General features: G+C 36.3%; 1 protein-coding gene across 1 annotated transcript; it reads right to left on the bottom strand.

Annotated features, from left to right (window-relative positions):
• Positions 1-1,870: 1,870 nt before the first annotated feature.
• On the bottom strand, positions 1,871-4,084 carry LOC127658409 (transcription and mRNA export factor ENY2-like). The gene is made up of 5 exons (XM_052147683.1): positions 3,987-4,084; positions 3,631-3,704; positions 2,629-2,699; positions 2,465-2,539; positions 1,871-2,343 (listed from the first exon to the last, which is right to left on the bottom strand). Exons 1-5 carry the CDS (start codon positions 3,987-3,989, stop codon positions 2,270-2,272), a joined length of 297 nt encoding a protein of 98 aa, XP_052003643.1. The 5' UTR covers positions 3,990-4,084; the 3' UTR covers positions 1,871-2,269.
• Between the last annotated feature and the right edge of the window lie 18,637 nt (positions 4,085-22,721).

Here is a 22,721-nt window from a genome sequence, read left to right as displayed (position 1 = left end):
AGATAGAGAGAAAAAACGAATGCCTGTTTGACCGCCAGGCGCATGCCAGAAATAACAGAGTGGACGTTGCTCAAGAGTCTCATTAGCTAGTGGAAAACAGTTCCCCTGAGGCACAACAGGGTGTAAATACTTTTAAAACTTCTTAGACCGGAGGCAGGCCTCTGCCAAATTCTCCTGACTCATTTTCAGAGGGAGAGAGAGAGAGTGAGAGATGCACACCCAGATGTAGACTATAACTATAAGATCCATAAGAGATGAAGCCTGGTGTAGTATGTCTCATAAATTCAGGTCTTGGAATAAAGTGTACATTTTATCGAGTGTAGCGTACACCCTGGGAAAGTTGAAAAAAAATATATATTGTGTAGCCTGAAAATGTTATATAAATGTCTATTGTTGGTTTGATGGCACATCTAAAATGTACAAATGAGCTCTAGGTTTGGAGTTTTCTTTGGTGGTAAGAGTGCACTGTGAAATTGAATTTATCAAGGTTATGCCATTTGTCATTTTATTTTAAATCGGACAAATTTAGGTTATTTTTTACTTCTGAAACTCCATATTTCCATATTGTTCTCCTAAGACAATATTAAGAAAACTGAAAGGTTACATTAAATTAGTAAGAATCTAAAGCAAGAGATTGCTGTGTAGAATGTTTAAAGTTTGGATGTGAAGTCTGAATGATCCTTCAACAAACTTTGAACCAAAATATAATAATGACAACTGGGATGAAATATATTGGAATGCAAATTACTGTAACCTGAGATGAGTCTAGACTGAATTGATCACATAACATTAAAACAGAATTTGAATGATTTGGGTTTTGCTATTAATTGGAGTTAGGACTACCTGGAATTAAGTTAGAACAGGAAATGAAATTGATTTATTCTGTTATGAGAGGGTTTTGGATTTAGGAGTTTGAATACGCAGACATGTATTGAATTTAACTGAGTTAGAATCAATATTAGGACATTTGATTTGTGGTTTCATGCAAATGACATTTCTAGGTTATATTTTTTATTAGTTTGAATGGTTTTATATAGCCTGAATGTAAGGATGGCTAATTTGTCATTTGCAATAAATGTTTTTTTGTTTTTACTTTGGATAGCTTTGTAACTCTTACCATATCAGAAAGTGCAGTATTATTTCATAGTTCCAATGTATGAGGTTTTGTGGACATTTGCACAGTTTTCTTTAAAATAGTGTTAAATGGCTCTTTCTTTAAAGTCAAGTAACAGAAGGGCAACGTAGCTCTGTCCCCACCCAAACTCATTCAAATTAACCTACTATAAAAATTATAGACTGATCATTTGTTTGTCAGTGGGCAAACGTACAATATCAGCAGGGGATCAAATACTTTTTTCCCCTCACTGTAGCACTGTCCCCACCCAAACTCTGGCTCAATTAGCTATTGATACAGCTGTTGTAATGTACTGATATTATTCCTGAGCCTCTTAACATTCTTGACTCAAACAGTCACATAGAGAAATTAAAAATCTAGGATGACCTTAAAGGGAAACATTCAAAAATAGCTGGAAGTGTGGACAGTCAACAGCATATATCATGAATCTCATTCAACATTACATGATATTCAATTATCAGTTTGCTATAGAGATAATTGCTTTCTTGACCATTTAAGAGAATGGGATCTGGATACGTCGCAGACCAAAATCAAACTTGTCATCTGGATGAATACTGCGGCTTGATTGGCGCATATGCAACAATCACTACACACCATACCGCCAATGACCACCCCAAAAAGTACTTTTCAATTCTACCGTGTCAGTAGAATTTGCTGCAATAACTCGAGCATCATTACTGATTAGGAAAACATTTCTAAATGGACTTTTCCAAAATGTCACTCTAAAGCGACATTCACTCTTTTGGTAGTTTATTTTTAGACATCTTGCCTTGCCCAAAAGAGGGCAGTGGTTTGTTGGTGAAAGTGCTTCAAAATGAGGGTTTCCGTACTATGTTTGGCTAAAACTATTCAACTTAAAACAAAGGTGTCATCACAGAAAACATCTATATGTAGATATCAAAAGAGAGGAGAGAAGAATTAAAAAAGGTACTTATTAAAATTATTGTAGCTGCCAAAATAAAAGTATGTACAAACATGATTAACCTTTACTGGCAGTAACAAAAATACACAATGAAGAGTGAAATCACACCATTTAACAGTTCAACTAATTTATAGCATTCTGGCAATGCTACTGGCAAAGACTGATTTAAAAAATGACAGATACTCTCAGAGTATATTCAGATATACTGAGCATCATGTAGAGTGCTGGGCGAGGAAGGCTCTTATTCTTTGCAGTAGCTCCTTCTTTACACTGTCAGGCACCAGGGCTGAAAAACACAGATGACTAATTTACAAAAGCCATCTCAACTCATGCTTTGGCATGTGAAAAAGCTATTCAGCAGTATCAATATGAAAATTACATTGGATGTATGGTTAAGAGCAGCCTACCTCTTCCTTTAGGGGTAACTCCAGCGACCAAGTCCTCTACTGTAACATTCTCAATACCTTTCTCCTTGATTACCTCTGCAAAATCAAACAATGCTACTGCACTAATTGACCATGGAAAAGTAAGCAATATTCTAAATTGAGAGAGATCCCACCAGTGCACTTACCTTTGCAGAGTGCTTTAAGCTGATCTCTCCAGCCACATTCAATGAGCTTGGCTCGTAGTAACTCCTTTAACCTGAAAGTAAAGAAAATGTGATTCATGCGCATGTGAGAAATGCAGGCTGTACAATTGGGTCTCAAAACCCAGTGAGCTGCCAACCTAGACAGCATTTAGCTTGGTAGCTCATTAGGTTAAGACTATGGTGTCTGGGTGTGCAGCTTAATAGGTTTTGAGACTACGTGACCACAAATGCTGTCCAAGTAGGCAGCTCAATAGGTTTTGGGACAATAATGCCCAAAAATGTTGTCTTGGTAGGCAGCTCATGAGGTTTGAGATAGTATGTTTACATCACAGTTGCGAATATAATTTGTGCAACAAACAATTATATTGCAAAAACAGTGAGCCGCATTTCTATCACATGTGTTCATAGGAACAAAATCGTCAGAGAAATTATAGACAAGGTGACTCTTTTATTAATAAAATACAAGGCAGTATACTAGGTTGAGACGATGATGTCCTAAAATGTTGTCTAGGTGGGTAGCTCGATAGGTTTTGAGACTGTGATGTCCAAAATGTTGTCTAGGTAGGCAGTTCACTTGTGTTGAGGCAGTGATGCCCTAAATGTTGTTTAGGTAGGCTGATTAATGTTTTTGAAACTATAGTTCCCAAATATGTTGTCTAGGCAGGCAGTACAATTGGTGACTGATCTCCAACAATGCTGTCCAAGTAGGAAGCTTGTTAGGTTTTCAGTATATGAAGCCCAAAACGTTGTCTAGATAAGCTGTTTACAGGTTGAGAATATAAAGTCCCAAATGTTTGTCTATGACTGAGTTTAGAATTGCATACTACTCGTACTATTTCTGCCATAGACACATATTTTGCAGTAGTAGGGAGTAGTATGCAATTATTAACACCGGTAGTATGCAATTCCAAACTTAAGACTTTGTTGGCAGCTCACTCGGGTTTGAGAGAACTATGCATGATCATCATGATGATGGCAGCTTACCTCTCCCTCTCACCCATCTCAATTAACTTCTGGTTAATAGCAGCCCTCATTTGTGATTCTTTACTCATATTATTCTGAAATAAAAAAGGAAAATTATTAAACGTGACTGTGAAATTGAGCTCGTATTACCAGTGCAACAGACAATGGTGTGACTACTCACAAAACGATACACAATGAAATAGTCGAAATTATTTACATATTAAAGATATAAAAAAATTAAAAGTGCTAATGTGCAATTTTGCTGTTACGATATAGTATTATATTAGAGGCTATTTCTCCCCATTGGCAGTATCGTCACATTACGCGAACGTCGTTTTAACTATAATTTAACGTAAAGGAATTTGAAATAAATGTACCATGTACTAATGAAAGTAAGCATAATGTTCTCATCAGCGTGTTCCGTGAATTCCTCTCTGCTGTTGTTTGTTGCCGGCCGGTCCGCACAGCGTTTAACGTCCCCACAAAACATGAACCGACGGAAGGTTCCTACTGAATGGTTCCTACGCGGCCCCCAATTACAGTTTCTGCAATTTGTGTTAAATGCTAAATAACTAAATTCCTCGTTTAGATGCCGTGCCGTGAAACGAAAGACTTAAGGTACACTCTAGAAAGGATAAACAGCAGATATTCAGAAGTAAGTAAATGGATCCGCCCTCACGAAAATTAACGTATTAACGTATAGAAGTTTACGTATTAACACAAAACCGTAGACGGTTTTTTGGGCAGAATTGTTGTAGATTTATACGTAAATAATAATAATAATAATAATATATATATATATATATATATATATATATATATATATATATATATATATATATATATATATATATATATATATATATGAATGATCATTTGTTGTAATACTGTAAAAATAATGTAAATTAATAATAATAACAAAATCATAAACTACAGGTGGTTTATAGAAACCTTATTTTGATCCAGTCATGGCCATGAGGAACCATCCATTGTTTTCTCTGTGGTACAACAGTATTAATACTACATTTAAAATGTGCAGTAACTATAGTATTTTTTAATTCAACCCCACCCTTGAATGTGGGTTCATTCCAGGATGGGATATGTTGTAATATAACATTGTTCGCTTTATTTTTTCTGTGTTTTTATGCAGGTACCTTGAACCACAAGATGGCAATGTTACGTATGGAATACAGAATCCACATGCAAGTCTTCAGTCTTTCTGCCCTTCAGCTAAAACGTAAAAGAGTCTTAAAAATTCAGAATTCAATAAAATAAGCTTACACATTAACAATAGAATTTCTTGTGTTGTGCCATAACATCTCAGTATAACTAAGAATTGTAGTAGGCCTAAAATGTATCAGAATGCAACATGTTACTTCTTATATGATGCAGTGATGTATTCCTTTCATGAAAACCTCATACTAACATAAATTAACATGAAAGGACAAATACAAACCCTAGCGAACACTCGGTTTGCTTTGTATTTTCTTGATTTTTCAGCATGCCATGAGATTGGAAATAAAAGACAGACAAGAAGTTTCAGCAGGCATGAAGACTTTAACTAACAAAGTCAGATTGGTAAAAGTAGCCTAGGAGAGATATCATATATTGAAATCTGCCTTTTAATCACAGATCTTAAAATGGAATGATATTTTTAGTAGACAGACATAGCTACCTTTGAGAATTTGAAAGTTCTAGGACTGAAACTCACTTGTTTAGAGATAAGTGTCCATGGTCTCCAGTGTATCAAATATATAATTTACATTTAATTAATCCATGGGGTTGTCATAAACTGCAAAAAAAAAAAAAAAAAAAAAAAAGAAGAAAAAAGTGTGGCATTGTGGCTTTTAAGGGGGCTTATTATGCTTGATTTGAAGACCCCATGACAGTCTATTACCATGGATTTTCTCAACTGTAGTTTAATTAAACACTCTGCTGAGCTCCTGGATGCCTCGTGATTTTTAATTGCCTCTATTTGCTCACTCCGAAGCATCACAAGGTTTGGGCTGAAATGCCTAAATTTTATAATGGTCCGCACTCAAACATCACAATACTAAACTTTATAGCTGACAGCTCAAACTCCACCTCTCTCCAAGATATATTGTGTTGAGTTTTATCAATGCTGACCTGTCTTTCTTATAAGATGGTGGGATGAGTGAGCACTCAAGTGGAAACTTCCTGGTCTTGACAGAATGATTGATGGGTTACAAGGTATTTTATAGAGTTATAGTGCCTCTTCTAAATGAGAGGGAAGGGTTGGAAGATTGATCTTATTCACCTGTGAAATCCAGGAACAGCTTGTTATCTGACAGTCTGGGGAGTTTCTAAAGATCACTCCTTATTTAGTCTGATAAATTGGATCTTGAAATGAGTAATGAACTGTTGAAATATGAGGTGATTAATGTTGATGTAGAACATACGTACTCTGCTATTAATACGTGCCTGTTATTAATGCTTTGCGATAAAGAAATCTTAATCAATCATAGTTTTGTAAGTTATGGGAGTGGAGTAGTCAGAACATTCTCATTTCTCTGTAGGTAATTAATATAATTCACTAACTATTACCATTGAAGTGAATAGTGTAGTGTTGCTGAGAAAAGCAATAATGAACAGCATTAGCCATATACAGCGCTGAAGACTGTTGCTGTAACCTCTCGCCATCTGAAAAGAGGTTTGAAACCACTGAAAACTTTGTGGATTTAATGATTTGCTGGAGGAACTTGCCTAAATGAAAATGTGAAAATGGCAATAGTCCTTTTCAAACAGAGGGATCATTCAAATACATTTCATAGTTTCAGGAAGTTTCTCCAGGTGTTAATTGTGTTTATATAATGACGGGGTTGTGATTCACAATCTCTGTCCTCTACAGCCTGTTACGGCTCTTGGTCTGCCACTTACAGCTGCTAATGCCTGGCAACTTCAGAGCCGGCATTTAATTTGACATAAACCGGGGCCATTTGCTTTAGTTATATACTGTAATCAAGTCATCATAGTGAAACATACAAGAGTAAATTGTGATCTTCCATGGCATTATTCAGAAAACATCACCATTACATGGTGACTGATGCTGTTTAAGAGCATCTGGTGTAAAGTGGAACTTCCTGCTTTTAAGATATTTGCTTTTTAACTGTTAAAATGACCTTTCCTTGCTTGTTAGTCTAGTTGTCACACATACAGAAGACCTAGTGAAGGTTACCTTATTGACAGCACCCCATTTAGAACCCTGGGAGTTGATGCCAAACTCATAGGTATAATGATAATTAAGCAGTATTTTGGCTATAATAACTGTAACAACAAACAGTTTAAAACAGTCTAAGCTGGCCTAACTGATTCCCCGTATGACCAAACTGGTCTTTAACTGAGTTAGGTGATCTTTCAGCCTGGCCAAACTGGTGGTCAGATGTTTAGCTGATCGGCAAGCTGGTCTTCCAGCCTGACCAGCTGACAATAGCTCAAAAACCCTCTAGAACAGCAAACAGACCAGCAAAAAAGATGTTTTTCAGTGGGGTTTTTTTTTATGTATGGGTGCAAATCTCACTTTAAAATGTGTCAAAACTGTGGCTATGTGCTGGAAATTCCACTCCTAGAAATTTTTAAAAATGAGTCTTTTTGGCCTGTGCTCATTACTTGGTGGCGTTTGAGAGATTTCCTCTTGAGAAAAGAGGGATCACGAGAGAGAGAGAGAGAGAGAGAGAGAGAGAGAGACCATGAGAGAGAGAGATCATGAGAGAGAAAGAGACTGAAGATTTAGTGCTCAGGTGGGAACACTGAAGTGCGGAGGATGCGTCCTCTTCATCATCAGTGTCACTTGGGCTTTAATCAGTGACAGACTGGTTTGGTGCAAAATCACTTGGTGAGGAGTAGAGCATGTAGTGGCATTCCTTTCATGATTATGAATAAGCTGCCGTGGTACATTAGTGATTGTTCTATTGAGGAAATCTTTTTTGAGATGCCATTGAAAAGTGTTGTAAGTATGTCCCTTGAGACAAGCTGCTCTGTACTCTCAAATCTGGCATTGAGGCTGTTAATTACCATCAATTCATGAGCTTAATTAACACGCAAAACGCCACACTTCTAAATACAATGACCACTATAGTGGATAATATCCTTAGTTTTTCATTAGAAATCTTATCCATTTTCACACTGAGACAACATGTTGTTTCAGAGGCTTTATATGGAGTTAGGATGAAAATAAGGTGCATTTTAAACTGTTCTGAGTTAAGTTTGGACTGACGGCACACTGGAGGATATGTCATTCACTAAATAGGGAGTGAGGGAGCAAGGGAGCATCCAATAGCTTTCCTATGCAGGCAAGTGCATTCACTCCTAACATCCAACATGGCTGGCAGTGATTGGATGATGCTGGCCATTACTTTGAATCAGAAATATTTATGCTAATTTCTGATTAGCTTAAAAAGTGCTAAAATGCTTCAGCACTGGCTATCATTTGTTGTTTGACAGTTCAAAAAGAGAACACTGAGATTTTGTTGCCAATGAAGTAAAAAACATTGTAAAATAAAAGTCAATCGAGTCAAATAATTTTTATTTGTTCTTTTCCCAGTAGACACTTTTCCAAAGTAGCATCACAGAAAATCAGCTGCAATGTCTGTAACATCTCAAAAACATAAATAACTAACACTCCTGGAAACATAATCAACACTTTGATTTAAAATTAGACTTTCTGTGGCTTGGTATTATTTACATTTCTCAACATAGTCCCGCTGTCCCCATATGAGGACATCATTTTTTTTAACTATTTGCTCTAGAGTTATAATTTTTTAATGTGTATGATGTGCTACTATTTACAAATCAAAAATCTAAATGGGAAATGCACACAGCAGTCATGCTCGGGTCTCAGGTGGTTAAAGGGATAGTTCATCCAAAATGAAAATTCTGTATTATTAACTCACTCTCATGTTGTTCAATAGGAAAAAGATGCAATTAAATTTGCATTTTCCTAACATCTTCTTTTGTGTTCCACTGAAGAAAGAAAACCATATGTGTTTGGAACAATATGAGGGTGAGTGAACGATGGCAGAATTTTTATTTCCCTCAGACGCAGAACATCTATACTTAGCAGCTAATCTCAGCACCACAAATGGGTTTCACTCAGAGTTCCCCCAGCAAGCACCTGAGATAAGACACATTCCTAAGTTACAATTATTGCTTTTATTCTCTAGAGCTTGACCGCCTGCAGCTCTGGTATGTTGCTGTATGCTTAATAAAGTAAACCAGCACTGAATTGGAAATAAGGGACTCGTTTGTGGTCGATATCAATTTTGCAAATAAATCAGATATGAAAAACTTCAGTGCAGAGGAGAGGAACGTTTTTAGGCCAGCCTCCATCTAAAAAGTTGATCACAGGAAGGGCTGTTTTAAAGAGAATCAGCATCAGCACCACCACCACAGCTTAAGGGCTTAAATATAGCAGATGTGTTCAAACTAAAATTGAGGTGAGAACTCTTTTAGGTCAGTGTAAGTTGCCACAGTCAGCATTAGTCAATATACTAACTGTCGCTATATCTTGTGGAGCAGTAAAGTGGTGTTGGGTTTACTGAACTGCAGTTAATGATGGGTTGATGGGTGAGGATAGATCCATTTTCTTTCTGCCTGTCTATTCTGTTCTGACTTGGCTATCTGATTAGTTTATTTTTTTTTCTCCAATCTTATATTAGTTGTTTTAAGACCCATGTAATCAAAATTTGATTTTTTTTGGCTATTAAATTGTCCACAGAGTTGGGTATGTATACAGCTTTTTTCGATTTGATTCAATTGCGATTCGCAAGCTTTCAATTCCAGTTCCGATACCATGTGGTTCAATTCTGATTGATGGATGTTCATTTCGCTTACATATGAAATAAATGAGCTCTCAGCTAATGCTGTAAATTATACAGGAACCCTTCATACTTGGTACATTATGAAAATGTAAATTTTAATCAAATAAAATTAAATAAACAGGCCACAAACTATTTAGTTCAATTGCAATTTTTTAAAGAGATATAGATCAAATCAATAAAATCTAAAGTACAATTTTAAGGATAAAGATCGAAATGGGATTTTAAGGATCAATATCGCGATCAAATGATCATTCAATGAAGATTGTGATTAATCAGAAAATTAATTTTTCTGTTCACGTCTATTTGCTTTGAAACCTTCTATATGCTCATGTAGCTACTCTTAAAGTTGACAAAATTGGCTTCTCCGGCTCCTCCTTAACCACCTCCCGGCTGAATGGGGTAACTCAGTGCCAGGTGTCCATCCTTATGGCCTGGCCATGTCCTCCTGCTCGTCACAGAGACAAGTCGATATGTCCTGTCCAAACTTCCAGTTTCAATAGGAAACTAGGGTTGTGCCGATAGAGGATGATATCGGGGATCGACGATAGTCAGAGATATCGCCAATTGCTGATGACTTTGATGATATCAAGACGATACTCGTTTTCCCATTAATGTTTTAAATTATTATTATTATTAGGCTATTATTATTAGGCTACTATTATCATCAAATTAATATTACAATTAATTTGCTTTGCCATAGTTTCACATCGACATCACCACATATAACCGACACTTACGACACCGACACGTTCGTGTGAGGATTATAAAAATGAGGATTAATCAGCCTCGACAGGCTGTGACGCCAGGTTGACAGTAGCCAAAAAATTATAAATAACCAATTAGGCTTTAATAAACAAAAAGCAAAAATTAAAGAACTAAAATAATTATACTGTACAATCTCAGTTTAAAATACAGCCTTTAATCCTACACAATTATCAAATGTCCTCAAATAGGTAGCATACTTGTATTATTAAAAATAAACACAAGGCCAGAAACAATAAGAGATCACAATTTTCGATATATGCTGGTGTTATTCCATTCAGGTATCTGTATGCCTACAGATTTTTAGCTAAGACAACAAGCTGGTTTACTCTCTCTGGTTTGAGAAAGTTGCAGTGGGGAGTAACTATATTGCCAGCTGCACTGAATACGCGCTCTAATGGGAATAATAATAATAATTCAACATTATTTATATTGTCATAATTTAATTAGCATACCATTAGGATTAAGCTATTTCTAGTCTATAAATGACATTGATTCATCAAATTTTTTTCTCACTAACATTTATGTATAAGCCACAAGAGAAATTATAAGTCAATAAATGAAGATAGTTGCTATACCGTTATCAGCATATGTTGAGGTAGATTCAGCTGTTCCTGTGCCTTGCGGAGCTCTCGCCGCTTTCTCCTTTAGTAGTGAATAATTGACTGCCACATTCAAGTTATGGCCAAAACAGTTTAGCCATGGCCGTTTGAGCCCTTGTATGGCTGCAACAATATTGGCCCCATTTTCAGTAGTGATGCATGAAATTTTACTCTCTTCTGTGTCCCAATCGTGCATGACCTCTGTCAACCCCTCAGCCAGTACCGCTGCAGTGTGGTTCTCAGGGATGAATGTCATTTCGAGACATTTTGCCTCCAGTTTCCAATCCTCTGAAATATAATGGACTGTCACAGACATATGGGTATGTTTGACCACATGGCTGTGGTAAAGCGACAAAGTCAACCTCTTTCAAATCTTTAGTGATGCTCTCCCCCGTTTTATTGTAAAGATAGGGGATAGCATTGTTGGGTAAGTACTTGCACCCCGGCACCTCATACTGTTTGTCAAAGGTTTGGAGTAGTTCTTTAAAACTTGCCTTCTCAACTGTATGATAGGAGACCATCTCCTTCGCGATATACTTGGAGACAGCTGCTGTACACTGGGCCCACCCACCATTCACCGATTCTAGGATTTGAGGAGGTTTGGGGCTTAGCCGGTCTCCATTAAAGTGGGTATGGTTTTAGGTGACCCCTAAAAAGAAGTTTTTTTTTTTTTTTTTTCTGCACTCTGGCACCTTACTTACAATGAAAGTACAGTGATTCCCACAGAATTTTGTGAGAGTGTGGGGGGGTGGTCCTCCGATCCTCAATGGGGGTTCGGGGGCATGCTCCCATGTAAGAACATTTTGTATATTTTAAAGTAAAATACTTCCATCTGGTGCACTTTGAGAGCTAAATTAAGTGGCTAGTGTTGTGCTCTGTAAACAATTTTGTGCTCTTAAAGCTGCAGTAGGCAACATTGAAATAAATTGAATTGTGAGAAACAGCACCCCCAATTCTTTCCCATATACGTGATGCTCTTCACCCTCAGCCAGGGTTTAATTGACAGAGCCAAGGCCTGCCTCGCCAAACGCGATTGTCTAAAAATAGCTGGATTGACACTACCCGACCCACAATTTTCACTCAGAGCTAGAGTCTGTGGCGCTAACTAATCTTTCACAGGGCCTCATTTAACTTAGACACCATGTCTCTTCCTCATCTGGGGTTTTACATCTCTTAAAATATTTTTTGTATGCTCATTCTGAAAAGCAGGGTAAAAACGTATCTTTTAATGTTACATCAGACTGCTAACGATAGCTAGCTAGTGAAGCCATAAGTAGTGTAATTTTATGCCAATTAACCTTGTAACACTGACGTTAATTTACGTGAATCATCATGATTGTAACTTCTGCAATAATATTATCTGTTTGCTCTTGTACTCTGATGATGATAAATTGTGTGTGGAGTAGTGTATAAATGCAGTGGATACATTTAATGTTAGTTAACATTAATTACCTCAAAGATTACCTCCTCAACCAAATAACATTAGATGGATCCAGGAATACTCCAGTGCAGATATCTGCGAGTGTGTGTGAGCACGTGAGTTTACAGCAGTGGGTGAGGAGCTGACTGGCGCACAAGAGAGAGCGCAAAACACAACCTTTTATTTGATGTTATTATGAGACTGAGAAGTACAAAAATATTTTAGATGAGAAGTGTAAAACATGTTTTGGTTCATTATGAGACTGGCGGGCCGCCAGAGTCTAGTCAATTAATGGGAAACACTGAAGTACATGTGTTGTTCATTGGAAATTTAAATGTGTACTACAAAAATGGCTAATTTCCTGATTTATCATTAAACAGTAAAACAATTTATTTTGGTGTAACATTAGTTTTCTCTAATATGAACATCTAAGTCAGTTGCTGGTTACTAGCATAAGTGGACTAGCACACCCCATGCAGACCATTTATAATAGGGATCAAAACAGTGCTACTATGAATGCAAACTTTAATACAGTGAAAAAGACACTCTATTAGCATAACATAAATATATATAAATATTATATATATACAAATTTCAAACGTTCTTTTGAATGTCCATGTACTAAAATAAAATATTTGATGCCATGTGTGTAACTTCATTTACTATTACTATTAATTTGAATGGCCATGTAAAATGAAGCAATGTGATAACAATTTTACCTGGTCACAAAAAGTAGTCCGTTAATTTACCTGATGAACTTTCACCTTTTGCTGACCCTTTATGCATTGCAGAGCTAAAGTGTGCTTCTAAATAACTTGCACCTTTATTAGCAACTGACAAATAAGTGCCATCTTTACATGTCATACATTCTGCTTCCCGCAGATCTCGACCTGGACGAGAGTATGGGGATTATTTGTGCAAATCTATCTGTAAATTTGCACTTTCGTTTGAGCATTGTTTCCACTCAGCTGTCATTTGCTGCTACTGTTAAACAAATGTTTGATGCCAAACACAACAGCGCTTCTTGGAGAGATTGACAGGCAGGAATTTGGCCAATAGTTGCCGCAAGCCTCTTATAATCGACCAATTGGTGTGCAAGAATACGGGACTTACAAAGAGGGGTTAAAGCAATGCAAATATGTGCACACACACAATGAAGTATTAGACCAGATGCACATCATAATGCAACTAAAGCCGGATCAGAAAAAGAGGACTTGTCTGGGAAAAAGAGGACGTGTGGTCACCCTATATTAGGACGTCCTTGACCAGCCTACAAGTTTAAAAACATTAAGCTAAACATGTAGGTAACACCAGTAAATCTTCACCATTACTCTTCTTTTCAATAAAGTCCAAATGGCTGCGTAATGTTTCCTCCAGAGTGACACAAGCTGCCTCTCTCTAGTAGCAGGAGGCCGAGGGGATGGGTGTCACGCCATGTGGACTTCAATCAAAATGTAGCAATAGTATTGCCTGTAGCCTACTCGAAGGCCATGCGTGACATGCTGCGTCATGAAGATTAATGCATATTCATACAGAAATATTTTTGTTGTTGTTGAGCTGCACCTAAGCTTGTGTTGCATACATTTAAAATTACATTCAGGGCTACAGTCAAAACATTCATGGAAAATTTACCCCTGATCATGTATTGACGATCTCACAGGCTGATTATAGGACGATCTGACTTTGGAGAAGATCACCCAACACCCCAAAACTATAGGAAACTTGTCAACACAGGACAGAAAACTGCACTTCAAATGATTATTGCACTCTGGTGCCGGCTCCATGATTTGGTACTGTCAATTTACACTGTGGTGTGGGACTCCACTTTGCTGCCGGGGTGCCAAATGGCTTAGAATTCTTGCATCCAGATAACCACTGCTGAATATTGAATGAGCCTGGAATAACCATCAACTTTGGCCAGTGGTCAGCGTGCAAGCTGCTATGTCATATTTCATACAGATGTGCGGAGACACAAAGATGGACTGAGGATATTTCTCATGCCCCATTGCTTACTGTCAGTGTGTTAGACAGCTATACTGCCTCTGCAGGAATTAATCAACTGAAATTTAGTTAGAGAGATAGAATTAAGAGATAGAACCACCTGGCAGGGTGCAGTGCACTGGTCTGTTTTTGTTGTACTCAATAAATGTGAGTTTTATAATAGCAAATACATGCCAGGAATATTCTATATAGCGATTACAAGTTAATTAGTTTGTTAGCATCCAAGCTGAATATCTTCCTTTATATTATGTATAATGCTTGACATCTTTTTATTAATATCAACTCTGGTAGAATTCTCCTTATGTTCTTTTTATTAAAAAAAGGCAAACACTGAGTTGCATGATCTCCCACTTGGTTGTTTGCACACTCCAATACACACATTTGTGGATGCATATATACCAGTGGGGAAATCCTGACTTCATGGAGTGCGAATTTGGTGTGATGTGACATTCTACTGAGAATTAATAATGATGTTTGCAGCAAATGAATTCTATGGTAATAGGTTTGAAGCCACCAACCTTCTCAAACAGCACTAGAGTGTGTCTCCTTATCTTAACCATAACAGCTTGATACAATGTATAAATAATACAAAACTTATACAATGTTCCTACAAACAGTACATACAAACATATCAGCATCTTCCCACTGCTGTTACACTTTATATATATATATATATATATATATATATATATATATATATATATATATATATATATATTTCCTATTTATATCTGAGTTGTTTAATTCTGTGTGCTTATTGTGGTATTATTGTCTGTTTTTATTGTCCGTATTTATTGTTGTCTTTAGTCCTCGACAATGTCTAATATATGTTGCACTGTAGTTCCCAGAAGGAACTGTCTTTCATTTTTATCCATTACCATGCAATGCGAAAAAATGACAGTAAAGCAGACTTTGACTTGGATCTTCAGCCCAGCAAGAGTCCAGTGTGTTTGAGACATTTGGGAGCTTATTACAAATGGTTTATTGATGATCTCCTTCGGTCACTGTTTGGAGATTGATCTCAGAGACTCAGATAGTACTAAATAAACTTAAATCAGGAAGATTCACACTAGGACAAATGGGCCAAGCTTCATGAAGCTTTAGTTACCCAAACAAAATCTTCATCTTCAGGCCGGTGGATTGATGACTGTCAGGGGTGGACTGGCCATCTAGAGCACTAGGAGTATTCACAGTGGGCTGCTGGGCAATGAGGGCCGGACTGTTGCCACTCGATTATACAGAAATAATGATCAGGGCTGGCCCATCCTAAAGGCGATATAGGCTGCAGCTTAGGGCACCAATATGCCTGTGAGAACTCCTTTTATATAAATGATATTTAAACTTGTAATGTTGGCTAAAACAATGACTTTTATGTTGAAATTGACTTTGACTTATGGCTCCTTTCATTACAACACGCCTGGACCTCATTATTTGACATAAAAATCACAATAATTTTAACAACTAAAAGCAACACATTAAGTATAAGATGAGCTCTGAATAATCACAAAATGACAATTAACTGCAGGTTACAACAAATACAATAACAGCAGCTTAAATAGAATCTGCAATCAACAAAGCTATGAACAGTACACAGTCATTTGCATAATTTTACTAATAATTAGTCTGTGACTATTTAAGTCTTTGAGGCTGAGGCTGATGCTGAGGCTGAGGCTGTGGCTGTGGCAGGGCGGAGGGCGGGGCCGGGTCGTGATCATACACACCCGGTCCCATATTAGGCTAATCAAGCCTCTGAGGTTTAAAGGTCGACTTCAGAGTATCGTGCGGGAGAGAGAGATCATTTACGGATGTGTCCGTAATGTGTGTGTTTATGTGGTCTTTTGAGTTTATCATTAAAACTATTATTTATATTGAAAAGCTGGTTCTCGCCTCCTCCTTTCCATTGATCCCTTTACAGAGGCTTACTTTGTTTAAAGGATGGCAAAAAAGCGAGCTTCATTGAGCTTTTCACGTTTTCTCATACCTAATGCATTTACTAAAGTTAACAAATGGAACCTTATGGTAAAGTGTTACCAAAATATGTCATTTTAGTCATAATTTTTCCCCAACATTGCTACATGATTTTAACTGGTGTTAATATTCCCTTTGGCACATATCCTGCCCAACTGTCTGTTTTCATTGATTGTTTTGCAGTAAATAAGCATTTCCATATAGTTATGTGGGTAATTGACATGACATTTCAAGTATTGCAGTGTCCTGTGGTGACATACTTTCTTCATCTAACTATTTTAAACACCATCTTGTATAACTGTAGTTATTATGCTTATTATACTTTATACTATGGTATTAAGAAAAAAGTTGACAGATTAATAAAATCTTAAAACCTAAATTACACCTTGTCCTAACCAGATGCGATCCCATGACACAACATATTCTTTTTTGTAATTTTTTTTTTCATTATTAATATTGAAACCAGACAAATTTACAAACAAACAGGCAACAATGAAGATATTAACAATAGGCAGACATTAAACATAACCATACAGTATAAGTGACAGTAGAAACAAATATGGCTTCAAAAATCTACACTTGTGAATAAAGAATTGAGCAATTATAAAAAAAAATTGGCCAAATAGTGTTGTGTACAATCTTTCTTGAACATCAAATCTAATTTGTTTATAACTAATGGTGTTTACATGAATTTTGATGTAAGACGATTTGTTGTGCAACTGAGCCCCAAACAGTCTTGAATGGTTACAACCAAAGAAAATGTGCTCAGTGGATACAATGTCATTCTCACAGAATTTACAATAATTTTCCCCAATACCAAATTTTGATCTAAGGAATTCCGTAGACAGATAAATGTCATTCATTATTTTAAAGTGAAGTTGTTTCATTTTTGGAAATATTGGAAAAGTATGGTAACACTTTCTTATCTCTTGCAACTCCTCTGACTCAAGTCTTTGAAGATGAGGCTTATTTTTTCCAAGTAATGTTAAAGATAGCATTATTACATTCCTTTACTAAATTATTTAGTATATCTAGTGAGGATGCTGCGAATGAATCTAGAAAGCAATACAACTTTGGTTAAAAGTATTCTTCCAAAGATTGAGATATCTCTTTGTAGCCAAACTTGAGTATAGTTTTTGCTTTTAGGAATATGTTTGCAAAATTCTCTTGAATACTATGATTATTGTCTTTAGTAATAGTTATAACTACAGGTTTTAATAGGGATATTACATAAAGAGTTGGAGTGGCAACCAAGAATTGCAATTAGTTTGCATTTGAATAAAAAAGGAATAATGTTCCTTTAAAAAGAGTGTTGTGTCATCAGCCAATTGACTAATACCAATTTGTCTTCCAAACACACTCAGCTTGTCAATACTACTGTCCTTATTAATCAAAATAACAAGCATTTCTACAGCTAAGATGAATAGGAAAGGAGATATGGGGCATCCTTGCCTAATTCCCCATAAGATATTAAATATCTGGGATGTCCCATACGAAAGTGATATAGAGCTATCAATATCTTTGGCGGCTGTGGCTCAGGTGGTAGAGCGGGTTGGCCACTAATCGCAGGGTTGGTGGTTCGATTCCTGGCCCACATGATGAAGTGTGCTTGGGCAAAACACTGAACCCCAAGTTGCCCCAAATGTCGGCTAGCACCTTGCATGGCAGCTCTGCCATCATTGGTGTGTGAGTGTTTGTTTGTGTGTGTGTGAATGGGTAAATGAGTTACAGTGTAAAGTGCTTTGAAAACCGCTAAGGTTAAAAAAGTGCTACATAAGTGCAGACCATTTATTTATTTATCTTCAATCCATTCATGATAATCTAAAAGATCTAGGACTAGTCTAATGGAATTATGTATTGCTCTACCTTTCATAAAGCCAGATTGTGATTCACTGATTATTTGGGCTAATCCTTCCTTAAGTCTGTTGGCAAATATATGGGTTTAATCGTTTAATTACATTTAAGTAGGGTAATAGGGCGAAGGTGATCTATTTGTCTAGCGTCTATGCCTGGCTTGGGTATAATAACAATCAGGCCTTGCCTTATGGTCGAACACATTCAAGAAAGTCTTCTAAAGAATCCTCCCTAAAGAATTGATCAATTTCAGACATAAGGCCATCAGAGCCTGGGGATTTCCCTGAGGATAATTTACTTATGGGTTCATCAAATTCCTCTATTTTGATATCCATCTCACACAAATCTCTAAATTTATGATCTATCTGCAGTATGCTAGCATGAATTCAATCAAAGAAAGCATAGCAATCCATTGGTGAGAAGGATGAACTATATAACAAACTTAAGAATTGAAATTAGCTCTGATTAAATTAATTTTGGGCAGTCATTTATAACTCCATTAATATTGTTACGTTTGAGCAGCGAGGCAGACGAGGAGATGCGGATCCAAATGCAGTTTAGACTTTTATTAAACGAACAAACGAATAAACAAAGGAAAAACCCACAAGTGGGAAATAAACTTAAACGGAGAACCAGGGCAAACATAAACAGAGAACTAGGGCAGCAAACATTCATGCACATACATCAAACAACGATCGACAAAGACTGAACAAGAAACGAGGGTTTAAATACAAGAGGAACAAACAAGGGAATGAGGGACACCTGGAAGAAACAATCAAGGGAACACCAATCATAATAACAAACTACAAAGGACTACAAAAAACCAAACAGGAACCAGGAAACAGGGGCTAAACTAAACTTCAACATAAGAGCACAACAACAAAAGACACCAATGAACATGACAGAAACCAAACAGGAAACAGGAACTAAACTAAATTTCAACATAAAAGCACAGAAGCAAAAGACAACAGAGAACATGACAGCATAAGAGAAACTACAAAAGGACTACAAAGACCAAAACAGGAACTAAACAAAACTTCACAATAACAGTACAAAAAACAAAAGACAACAGGGAACATAACAAACATAAAGTGAGTTTATGGTATTTTTGTCCTGTCGCCTATTTTCAAGTCTGCAAAAATAAGAAGTACTTTTTTCACCTCTCTCTATTCATCTTGCTCTAGATCTCACATACAATCCTTTCGCCTTTTGGATATATAAATCATAAATTTTGGATTGTAAGGACAGAATTTTACCTTTGGCTTCTATGTCCATTTCACTTCTATTACATAATTAATTTAATTTATCAGCTCAAGCTCCAATTGTGTTCTAGCTTTACTCTAAAATGAATTTACTTTGCTAACATGAATAGAGAATTCCCAAGTCTTAAGTTTTAGACACTCCCATTTACTTGTGAATGAAGTAAGCTCCTCATTTAACTTTATTCTCTCTACCGTTGATCTTTTTTGTGAACGGAAATTATTGTGTTTTAGTAAATCATCATTACATTTCCAGTAACCCTTTATGTGATTCTCCTTTGCTTTATTGAAAAGATAAAGAGGTACAACAATGATCTGTTAAGGGTGCTGCTGAGATTATATGTTAAATTAACCAGTAATCAATTCTAGATTGTTACCAGTTCAGTTACCATTTGACTTGAAGATAATTTTCTTTAAATTTGGGTTTCCAATCCTCCAAACATCCACTACATTTGTGTTCAAACAGACATTTATTAAGTTAGGATTAGGGTGCGAGTCACTAAAGCTAGGTGGAAAATGGTCTAAATCCTTATCCATAACCATATTGAAGTCCCCTCATATAATAATATTATCAGTTGCGTACAAAAGCTTCAATTCAAACAAAAGTGTAGAGATTATTAAGGGAGGTACTATTATAGCCATACACATTAAACAAAATAAACAGAACACCATCAATGTTTAGAACAACTGAGACCCAGTGACCATTGCAATCTGTCCTTGTCTTCACAATTTTGCCTGGGAGGCTGATAAATATTATTGCTACCCCTGCAGACTGCGTAGTAGCGTGGCTGAATACTATTTAATCCCCCTACTGACCTGACAAGAACTTAGCATCATCAGGTTTCGAGTGCATAGCTTGCAAAAATGTACGAGAACATTTGTTTTTACAAAAAAGAAAATAGCTTTTCTTTTGGCAGCATTGTGTAGACCCCTTATGTTTAAAGAAATACAGGAAAAAGACGATTTACCGGGAACAACAATGTCATCAAGCTTGTGCTGCAGATGCTGCAATTTCAGCTAACAGTGACATTTCTCTAGATAACTTAGTCTGCAATTTTCTTCATTCCAATCACTTGGAGGTTCAATCTTCTCTTATAGTGCTGCAGCTCCAATGTTCATGTCTCTAGATCTGAATATGAGATGAGGGCAGAAGTAAATTGTTTGTCGAACAGCTTTATTTTGGTCTTGCAATCCTTAATTTCCACCACGTTGAATTCCACTGCCATTCCATTAATCTTGCATTCAGTGTTGCTCAGTTTTCCATCTTATATATTAAACCTAGCAGCTTAGGAGAGCTTCAAGGAGAGCTGAGTTGGAAATCTCGCAGTCCTCGTCGCCTTTCAATTTCTTAGATGAACCCTTGGTTTGGGTGTCCTTTAAGCATAAAGGCGTTTATCCTTTTGATCAATCTCAATGGCATATTCATATTCGGCGTTAGCTTTTGTAGCCATTCCTTGTGTCCTGGGATAATTACTTTTGTATTTTATTTTTTTAATGCTTTCTCTTAAAAAAAAAATCCACTCATCACATTTGCAGTTTTTCTATAGATATTTTATGTTATGGCAATTTTTGCAATGTTGGGGTACGTTGTCTTGGGTGCCACAAACCTACTTTACTTGCCAGTCCAGTACACAGGCATTTTCCAGACTAATTTCAAGCATTTAGGCCTTTAGATTATTAAGGTCTTTCTGATCATGAGGTACGTTCATTCAGCCTGGTGTGTCCAAACTTCTTACCGGAATTGGACAAATGAAAGAGGCCTATCAAGTGATGAAATGGTCTGAGGAATGGAAAGTTTGATAAAGATAAGTATCAATTAATTCAAAAAATCTAAATAAAAAATATATGTATTGTAAAAGAGCATCTCTTTTACTGTAATAAAGTTAGTAAATGGCTGTGACAGTAATGATAAGAATTATATTTGAAAACGGTCGGAGTTATAAAAGAAAAATGTCCTGATTATTGGTGGGTAAAATGCATTTATGTTTCCTAAAATGAACTTTACAATACAAAAAAACTTAATGATTCTAAATGTAGGCTTCATTTTATTTATTCAACATTTAATTTCAATAATGTTTTTAATTATTGATTTAAAAATAAATATGACACCCACGTGTTATTTATCTGTATTCTCTTGTTTGCTGTAAAAGGAATATTGCAGGTTCAATACAAGTTAAGCTGGGTAGACAGCATTTGTGGAAAAATGTTGATTACTGCAAAAAATAATTGTGATTTTTCCCAAATTTTTCTTTAAAAACAAAAACAAACAAACATCAAGGCTACACTAAGGCACATGGAAGTGCTTGGGGCCAATCTGTAAATGTTAAAATACTTAATGTTTCATAAGTGTAGCAACAAGACGAAAACAATGTGCGTATGAACGTGATTTTAATGATGACATAATGCTGTAAACTCTAAAACCAAAGTAAGTGCTTTTATGTGCTTTTATAAAATTGTAAGATTCACATTTTCACATGACAAAGATCAGTTAAGAAACTCTTCATGGCGTAGGCTGAAAGAGGCAAAACTCTCTCCACACACCCAATCAGAAGCTTTTTCCCTCTAGTAAAAATATATATAAAACTGGTACTCACCTCACACAATACACCGGCAACTAGCTACAGCATTATTGTTATGTGTACTGTTCTCCCTCCACCTCCCTGGCACCACCTGCCTAGATCTGCTTAACGGGGGCTTTTTTTATGTAGCAGCTTGCTCTTCTGTCTCAGCAGCATAATGTTTCCATGCCAACAGCTGCATATTGACATATTGACCATTTGATCAAGCAGCAGCAGTAGCAGTATGCGTAAAGCAGATATAGTCTGCCAAGACCAAACCTACTCCACTGTTTTTACCATGAATAAAAATATTGAATATGTTACTGAGAGTAGTCCTAACTGAACTGCATTTAAACATTCCCCAAAAATGGGCCCCATTCACTTCCATCGGAACTGTCTCACTTTAACCTCTATTTTAGCTTTTTTGTTTGTTTGTTTAAGAAAAGGAGAGACTATTTATTTTTATTTATTTATTTATTTATTTTTTGTGGTAATCAACAGTGTGCCATAAATGCTGTTGTTTGAGCTTAACTGAACCTGGAATATTCCTTTAAGGAATTCTTTAATTGTACTTAATTTGTTCAAAATTATCCAATCATTTGCTTATGAAGATAAAGAGTCCACACCTTACAATCTATAGTGTTTACACAGGATCCATGGTGTTAATATAGACATAGATCACTTTTTGTGCTCTGAAATTGTACTTGACTTCTTTTTGCCCATTAATATTAGAATGAACTCTATACTAACCATACCTTCTAAATAAGTCATACCTATAGCAGACCCATTCTTCAAATGCACAGCACTCTTAATAGCACCATGTCCCGGTTTCACATTCGACTTTGGCCTTG

Source organism: Xyrauchen texanus, chromosome 17, assembly GCF_025860055.1.
Source record: "Xyrauchen texanus isolate HMW12.3.18 chromosome 17, RBS_HiC_50CHRs, whole genome shotgun sequence".
NCBI lineage: Eukaryota > Metazoa > Chordata > Actinopteri > Cypriniformes > Catostomidae > Xyrauchen > Xyrauchen texanus.
This window is presented reverse-complemented; position numbering and strand designations above follow the sequence as displayed.

What these genes read in the sequence shown, in the direction of transcription:
- LOC127658409 (XM_052147683.1), bottom strand. An exon ending in GAGATGGGTGAGAGGGAGAG is followed by an intron (nt 2,700 to 3,630) that starts GTAAGCTGCCAT and finishes CTTTACTTTCAG; the next exon opens with GTTAAAGGAGTTACTACGAG. An exon ending in AGTTACCCCTAAAGGAAGAG is followed by an intron (nt 2,344 to 2,464) that starts GTAGGCTGCTCT and finishes TGTGTTTTTCAG; the next exon opens with CCCTGGTGCCTGACAGTGTA.